Below are 8,759 nucleotides of genomic sequence, written 5' to 3' on the forward strand. Positions count from 1 at the left end.
AGGAAAGGATTGAGCCACACTGCGCTCCGGGGAGGGGACGGTGCAGTATGTGCTGGTGTTTTCGTCTTCAACCCCACAGCAGTGTAGTTACATGTTTGTGTGCACATAGCCACATGGGACCTATGTATGTGTGTGTAGACCCCCCACCTTGGTTGTCATGAGTCATATTCAGATTCTGGTCCTTTACGCTTCCCAGTTCATTCGCTGAAAAGCACCCACACCCTGGGATCCCCTACGCACAGCTCGGTGCCTCCCTGCTTTTCCCTCGGCAAGGATGCCCTTCCCGGATGACATCACATGTGACCCTCTGGGAACCCCCACCCCCTGCGGTGACCAGTACAGGTGTTGCCAAACCCCCCCCTCCTCCCCTCCTGTGCAGACCAGGAATCTCAGGCTCAGGACTGAAGCCACTTACCCAGGTTTGACCAGCAGGCGGAGCGCAGAGCTAGGATTCAGACTAGGGTCTTTGGCCGCCTCACAGGTGCGCCTTGGAGCCCCATCTGTGACCTGGCCTGGCTCTGTCCCCAGCTGTGACCTGGCCCGGCTCCGTCCCCGTGGCCTTGGGAGCCAGACAGTGAATGTTCTCTCCCCTCACAGGCTTCATCCCCCCTCCTCTCATCTTCGGGGCCGGCATCGACTCCACTTGCCTGTTCTGGAGCACGTTCTGCGGGGAGCAGGGCGCCTGCGTCCTCTACGACAACGTGGTCTACCGCCACCTGTACGTCAGCATCGCCATCGCGCTCAAGTCCTTCGCCTTCCTGCTCTACACCACCACCTGGCAGTGCCTGCGGAAGAACTACAAACGCTACATCAAGAACCACGAGGGCGGCCTGAGCACCAGTGAGTTCTTTGCCTCTACTCTGACCCTAGACAATCTGGGGAGGGACCCTGTGCCCGCCAGCCAGACGCATAGGACAAAGTTTATCTATAACCTCGAAGACCATGAGTGGTGCGAGAACATGGAGTCCGTTCTATAGTGACTCAGGGGGCGAACTCTGTATAGCAATCAAAGGGTCATTTTCCTACAAAAAGAAAAAAGGTTTCCAAAAACCACACGCACACGCACACACACACACACAGGACTTTATCCTTTTCTCCAAATCAGAGCCAGACGGCACTCAGAATGAGGAGAGCTGGGGACCACGTGTCTGACGCGTGACCTACCTGCTCTGGGACCCAGCCGGGGTCTCAGGATGCTGACAGCTGCAAGCAACGGGCACTGCCGAGTTCAGGGAACGGTGTGGCCAGCTCGAAGGACGGACATTCCTGAACACACATACAGCATACAGACAAAAGACAACTACTTTTAAAGAAAGTCTACTAAAACCACACGTTGACAACATGACCAGGAGAAGCACTAGTGACACCCCGGGCCCCTCCTCCCGTGGGGGCGGGGGGCCTGCAGGCGGGAGGAGGGCAGCCCCCCCTCTCTAACTTTCGCAATATGGGTCACTGTGTAGACGCCTCACCCGGTCTGCATGTGGTTCAAGGCCCCAGCTCTCTCAGCGATGCTAACGGGTGATCCGTGCTGGAGTCTGTAGTTGGCACCTCTCACCAGCTCCATTTCCATGTTCACGACCGAGGGCCCGAGGGGCCGGGCGCAGGGCCAGCACCTCGCCTGCCCCCGGCGCCTCCCAGGGCGGGGCCCAGCCCCCACAGAGCGACCTCAGGAAGCAGGGCCTCACTGGTTGTGTCTGGCTTCTCCCGGAGCCGGTGAAACCCAACCCAGCCCAAGTCGTTTGCTTACATTTGCCAAACATTTTGCCATTTTTTAAAAAAAATAATGCAATGCCTATGGATTTCCAACTGTTGTATGTATAACCCTCTGATACTATTTTTAACGACTCTGAGCCTGTTACCCTCAAGTCACTGACACAGTTCTTGGGCCGGATTTCCTACGCTGGTGGCTTTCACTATCTCCCTTTTTTAATGCACCAAAAATACAATGTGGTTCAAGGGGTGAGATGAATCTATTGTAATTTTTTATCATTTTATCCTCATTCGGACATTGTGCAAAACCAAGGCTATCCAATGGGGACAAGTAGAAAAAAGTGCTTGAGGAGAGCGTGGCTGTGGCGCCTCTGGAGGAGCCACATGGGAGACAAAGGGGGGGACGTGCGATGAGCTGCAGATCCGCCTCCCGCTCTCCCCGGTTCCGTGACGCCTGTCACAGAGGCCGCTGTGTGTGCGCTCCATGTCCCACGAGGCGCTCGTGGAGGAGACACGCGTGGGTGTGGGCCCGTCCTCTGGGGAGTGTGGTCATGAATAAGCCCACAGGCTCCTGGACGCTCCTGCACGTCCAGCGCACTGGTCTCAGGGTCGCCCTTGAACCAAGAGGCGTGTGTGCGTGCGTGTGAGCTGACAACCTCGAACAGCTCACAGCGGCCCTGTCGCCGTCTGGGTAAAAGCCATGGGAAAACCTCTTGCAGCAGGAGACGGCCTTCGGGGGCCGTTCCCAGAGCTGTCGGGACAGAGCTGTGTCAGCGCACGCACACGCACAGCCCAGGTTACTGACCTGTCCTCCTTCCTCGGTGACCTTTGTCCAGGCTGACCTTGACCCTGGCAAGGACCTCAAAGGTTGGTTGCTCGCTTTGCTTTTCTGCCTCAGGTACACAGTTGCCGTCACACAGAAGGAAAAAATAAAAGATGAATGAAAGCATTGGGGAGGAAAGGGTGTTGTGCCCATTTTTTAACAAGCACCGTGTAGGGGGCGGCTTGAGGGGCAGCCCAGGCCAAGAGAGCTGGTGTGGGGTGCGGGGTCCACTGCCTGGGTGCGGGGTGTGGTGTCTCCGGGGCCAGCTGTCTGGGGCAGGATGCTTCGAAACGGCCTTTTCCCCTGGAGCATGTCTGCCTGTCCTGGTTCACTCATTGATGTGTAACCAGCAAGAGGTTGGGTTGTTCTCCAGCTAATTCATAAAATCTAATGTGGCTCACAAGTGATCACCAAGGCAGTGCTGGTTAAAGTGCATTTCCTGTTCACACTGCGCTGCCAGCTGCTGCCATGTGCATGCATTTTGGGGGGACACCCTATGCAGGCTGTCACTCCGGAGGCCCTAAGACCACGCTGTGCAGCTGGGAGTTTTGTCTGGGAAACGTGCTGCTGGTGGGTTGCCGCCCCCTCAGGTACCACCGGCTGCCCACACGCGGCGCACACAGAAGCCCGTGACCTGGCATTTCATGGAGCTGTTTTTTTTTTTAAGGTTTTGAAAACTCCTTGCATTTTGGTTTTTTTCCTACGAGTTTAGAATGAATGGGAGCCAAGGAAAACAACTCCGGACGCAGTGTTAGCACCACCGGATGGAAATGCAAAGGGCTCAGTGTGCCACCTTTGAGAATTTTAATTCCTCAGGTGCTGGAACAGAAAGCCTAGCCTAGTGTAGCGTAGCACACACTTCTCTCTGTGCTACAAAGAGCCGTGGACACACTCTGCCAGCCCAGCCCTTGGCCGTCTGTCTGGTTTCGAGGGGCATTTCCGAATGAAAAGATTTCCCGGTCAGACTCCACGGGTCCAAGAGAAACAGACACGCCAGGGACTGACAGCCTAGAGCGCGAGTGCCAGGGCCCTCCCTCTGCCGCTACCAGTGCCCCCAGCGCCCCCGGCATCCTAGCGGAGCCCGGGATGGATGGAAACTCCTCGCTGCACCTTCTGACAGATTTTAACTCCCGACCATAGACCCAGACGTTTTTACCAACATGATCCCTGCAGAGGAAGTACTCACGTTCTTAAGACTCTCTCTTGGCACGCAGTGGGGGGTGTGGGGGGGAGGACTTGCTTGCTGCCTTCCTTCAGCCCAGACTGTGCGCTTGCCCCCTGCTCCTCACCTCCCAGGGAGCCGGGACGCCCCTGGGGCCTGTCGCTGCAGACGGCCACAGCGGCCCCCGCTCAGGGTCCGAGGCGTCTGCTCGTGCCTAACAGGCAAATAAAGAGGGAAAACAGAGCTTCCACGGAGCCCTGTCACGCTCTGTCCTCCGAGCAGGAAGGAAGGCGTGTGCGCGCTCCATGCACCCGCCGCTCTCGCCTCCTTGCAGCGCGAAGCGTCCTCTAGAGACGGTTTCTGAGGTTGGTCGAGCGGGAGCCCACACGTTCACAGGCCGACCCCACACGTTCACAGGCCGACCCCACCTCCCTGGGTCCAGGAGGGGCCTAGAGCTGCCCCTGCCTCAGGCGCCGATTCCCCCTCCGCCTGCTGCACACACCTATTTTGACAGCGTGGGAAAAGCAGGTATATGTCGAGCAGCCAAGAGCACATACTGGACACACAGTAGGGCTTCAGTGCTCCTCTGAGTCTGCCCACCGCCCTCTGAAGGGCCTGCCCTCAGCCTCACCTGGTCACACTCCAGGGAAAATCCAGGTTTCCCGGGAGAGGGTGCTCCTGACATTAAATTCCACCTGGAGACCTCATTGGGGCGTAACTATCGCCCGTGTCTTCTCGTCCATGGTCCTGGCCCCTCCCTGCGCAGTCCGGGCTCTGAGCAGCTGCGGGGCTGACATCTCAGAGCCACTGGCCCCGAGGAAGCCTTTGGTCCCAGTCCCACTGGGAACGACGGGGCTCCGGCTGGGACAGCAGAGAAGGGCCCTCTGTCCGGAGGCCGCTGCCCAGCCTCACCGGGCATCTCCTGTGTGCACAGCGACCCCCACGTCCCGCTCCCCACACCGGTCGGTGGCTCAGAGGCCTGGACCATCACAGCACCGACGGCCTGAGTCAGAGAGCCTAACAGGGGACTCGGAAAAGCAGACGCCCCGCACCTCAGAGAGCTGTGCTGCTGTGGAGACTGACACACCACTCGGAGCACCGGGTGGCGGCTCCACGTCCTCATCCGGGATGTTCTCCCATTGATTCTTAGAGTGGGGCGGGTGGGGGAGACATCGATGTGAGAGAGACATTGATTGGTTGACACATTTATTGGTTGCCTCCCACACTGCACCCTGACCAGGGCCGGGATCAAGCCTGCAACCAAGGTACGGCCCTGTCCCGCTCCGCACACCGGTCGGTGACTCAGAGGCCTGGGCCATCACAGCACCGACGGCCCGAGTCAGAAAGCCTAACAGGGGACTCAGAAAAGCAGACGCCCCCCACCTCAGAGACCTGTGCTGCCGTGGAGGTGGACACGCCACTCTGAGCACCGGATGGCGGCTCCACGTCCTCACCCAGGATGTCTTCCTATTGATTCTTAGAGTTGGGGTGGGGGTGGGGGGAGAGAAACATCAATGTGAGAGAGACATTGATTGGGTGCCTCCCGCACGTCCCCCCACCAGGTCCAGGGACCGAGCCTGCAACCAAGGTACATGCCCTTGACCAGATCAAACCTGAGACCCTGCAGTCCATGGGCTGGCGCTCTAACCACTGAGCAAACCGGCCAGGACCAGGTTGAAGTTTCCTAAGCACATACACATTCCTTTGTTCCTTTATGAGAATGTGGCTCTGGACCAGACGTAAAGGTTTAAAACAAACCAAACCAAACATGGTCCTGTCTGCTACGAGGTCACAGTTCAATGAGCCACACAGACCTGAACACAAAAGCCACAGAACAATACAAAGACGGGGGTCTGTCTGTCTGGGGCAGGAAGGGCTGTGTGATCGTGGCTGTGAGTTCTGCTCATGATGTGGAGAATCAGGCAGGCCTGGGGGGTCTAGAAACCAGGACGAAAGAGCAGAGGTGCCTGCCCGTGTGGAGCAAGAGAGTTCCCACGCCCCATGCGGGGCCAGAGAGCATTCGAAAGCATTGGGGTGGGACCCAGGAGCGGCCACAGGCGGTGCCGACAGGGCTGGGCAGCTCCTGGGAAGCCACCTCCGTGCAGGTGGGGCCTGAGGCAGCCTGTGGGGGCCTTGGCGGCCTGGGCAGCAGAGGTCGTGGCGGGGAGGGTCCCAGCCAGGTGACCTCCAGCTCTGACCTTCCTGACGCCAGGGTCTAGCTCGGGGACCCCGTCTCCCGAGAGCGAGGTAAGTGGCCGCTCTTGCCAGGGTTTCTGGTCCTATTGTAAGAGGCGGGAAGGGGGAGGGAGGGAAGTGTAGACGCCAGAGAAGGAGGAGCGAATGGAGATCCTGACAAGCATGTCCCATCCCACCCGCCCGCCTGCACGAAGCATCGGCCCCATAATGCGGGAGACGGTCATCGCTAACAAAACGAATCAGTCACTGACGTTTATCCGGCGCTTCCCATCTCACCACCTGCATCAGCTCCTGGGACCCCAGCGGTGCGCCCGAGTCAGGAGCTGTTAGGAACGTCGGCCTGTGAGAGGAGAACGCAAGGCCTGAGAAGCTTCCCAAATGGACTCGAGGTCGCAAGGCAGACGGGACTCAGCCCAGGTCTACGGGCTCCAGGCCCACGCTCTCCTCCTGGAGAAGACGGAGGGACCCTCCCCTCCTGCAGGGACGGACTGATCAGGAAATCTCTGCTCCGATGGGCTGTGGGGCGCACACCCGCCCAGACCCCCAGTGCACCCCTCAGGGCCTGTGTCTCCCCCGCAGAGCCCAGGGGCCAACAGGCGAGAGGGGAGGTGGGAGATTTCTCCCTTCTGAGCAGCGAGGTGCAGGGAGTCACCCTCAGAAAGGCCTGGGTGCCGGGCCCCAGCTCCACGCAAACCCCAGGCCTCCCCTGCCTGGTGTCACCAGGGGTCACGCCCTTGACCTCAGGGGCGCGGTGCTTGCCGGTCTCACTCCATGGCCAGATGCTGGGTGTTTGGAAACAGTCTTTAGCCATTTCGCCGTGTGCATGAAGGACTCAGGCCAACACTCAGTGGTGGATTACCTTAAGGGAAATATTCAGAGTTCATGCTGAAGTGATCATGTCCTTTGGACCAGGGGCCACTGGGACACCGTGGCCCATTTCCTGGAGGGTTAGCATCCCGCAGGCTGGGACTGCCCCGCCCGTAACCTCCCCCAGAGTCCGTGTTTCTAAACCTCAGGCCGGCGCCCAGCAGACAAGCTCCCCGGAGGAGAGAGCGGCCCACACTGGCTGTGGACTCCGGTCACAGAGGGGCTGGACGTGAGCCGCGTAGGAAGTGTCCCGACCAGACAAGCCCACGTAGCACATCAACTGGACTCCAGTCCCGCATGTGACGGGGAAGGGGCTGGGGACTCGAGGCCGTGGACAGCCGGTGCCCCGGTGCCAGGGCCCTGAGCCCGTGCTCCCCGCGGTGGCCTCGCAGCAGCCCCATAGGAAGGCGGCACTTTCCCACCGCGCGACCTGCCCACTCAGGCGCAGCGAACCCCAGCTCCCACGGTCACGGAGCTCGTGACAAAGTCCCTAAGAGTCACCGCCAGGCCTATCCGACTCCTGAACCCGCGCCTTCTGCTCCATCACGTGGGGACACAGAGCAAGCGGACAGGTGACTGGGCAGGGGACACACGGCCACCAACGCGGGGGCACGGGGCTGAGGAACATCAATGAGACCAGCAGCACCCACGACCAGGAAACACCGCCCCCCTCTCCGCCCCCCCCGAAGTCTAGACTTGCGGAGAGAAGCCAGCCCAGAGCCGGGGGGAAACCAGGAACATGCTGCCTATGGACACAGGAATCTACAATAATAACGCTTTTTTTTAACTTTAGTCAATAAACGTTGGAACGCTCAAAAAACACTCCCACCCTGGCCGAATCCGCCACTGGACGACCCTCCGCCTCATTCATTCTGCGCACAAGCGGCCCTGCTTCCATCCCCGCCCCCCCACTCCCTGCCCCCCAGGACCTGGGGCAGAACCCCGACTGTAAGAACGTGAGCCTGGGAGGCCGCGGACGGGCTGCTCTGTAGGCCAGACCTCAGCGGCCATGTCCTGAGGACCACGGTGCATCCACACTGCCCCCTGGCGTCCCGGTCGGAGCCTGCAGGACAAGTGAACGGGCAGGGACGTCTGGGGGCCGCTGTGCCCGCCACAGTGAGCCCCACGCAGCCTGTAAGCCAGCCGGGGGCGAGCAGGTTCCCTGTTCCCTGTAAGGGAGGCCAGGCCCACGGGTGGACATGGTCCCTCGGCCGCGTGGATGCCTGTGGCTGCTGGCCCCGAGGATGCAGGAGAGCCCGCAGGGGGCGCGGTGTCTTCTTAGGCCCCGGCCGCCCCTTCCATGGCGATGACAGTGACACCATTCAAGGCCCGTCGCTGCCGATTCACGTGAGAGGAGGATGCGTCCCTGACTGGGTATCTCTCCCTCCCCCGTGGGCACCGCTACGCAGGTGAACACGCTCAGAGAGGTCTCCGGGCTCGGCCCCTGTGTCCTTGGGGTCACACAGAGCAAAGCCCAGCCTTTCACTGCCACGGCTTCCGTCTTGTCCGTCCCTGGAAAGCCACGGGCTGGTGTGTAAGCCTCACACAGTAGGAGCCCGGCCGGTGTGGCTCAGTGGTTGAGCGTCGACCTAGGAACCAGGAGGTCAGGGTTCCATTCCCGGTCAGGGCACAGGCCCGGGTTGCAGGCTCGATCCCCAGTGAGGGCCGTGCAGGAGGCAGCTGATCCGTGATTCTCTCTCAGCGCAGATGTTTCCCTCTCCCTCTCCCTTCCTCTCTGACATCAGTGAACAGATATATTTCCAAGTAGGAGAACCGGAAAAGACCGACCTCTCTTCTCTGGCTCTTCCTCCCCCTCAGGCACCGAGTACCGGGACATGGAGACCGAGAAAGCCGGCCCCGGGTCCCAGTCGCCTTCGGAAGACTCCTTTGTGAGAAGCTGAGGCCCGGCCCTGTCACTGCAGCCGCAGCCGCCGCCCACAGCCCCACAGACTCTTAGCTCCGCCTGCCCTGGGCCGGGGCCGTGCCCAGCTGGTACTGGTA

At 60.2% G+C, this 8,759-nt stretch overlaps 1 protein-coding gene across 1 annotated transcript in view; it reads left to right on the forward strand.

Annotated features, from left to right (window-relative positions):
• The window catches only part of SLCO3A1 (solute carrier organic anion transporter family member 3A1), a 157,680-nt gene extending 148,934 nt beyond the window's left edge, over nucleotides 1–8,746 (forward strand). The window contains exons 12-13 of the mRNA XM_015569118.1: nucleotides 598–840; nucleotides 8,577–8,746. Of these exons, the coding sequence (XP_015424604.1) occupies nucleotides 598–840; nucleotides 8,577–8,659 (326 nt within the window). The 3' untranslated portion in view covers nucleotides 8,660–8,746. The remainder of the gene's footprint in view (nucleotides 1–597; nucleotides 841–8,576) is intronic.
• Nucleotides 8,747–8,759: the final 13 nt, after the last annotated feature.

This window comes from Myotis davidii, unplaced genomic scaffold, assembly GCF_000327345.1.
Source record: "Myotis davidii unplaced genomic scaffold, ASM32734v1 scaffold164, whole genome shotgun sequence".
NCBI lineage: Eukaryota > Metazoa > Chordata > Mammalia > Chiroptera > Vespertilionidae > Myotis > Myotis davidii.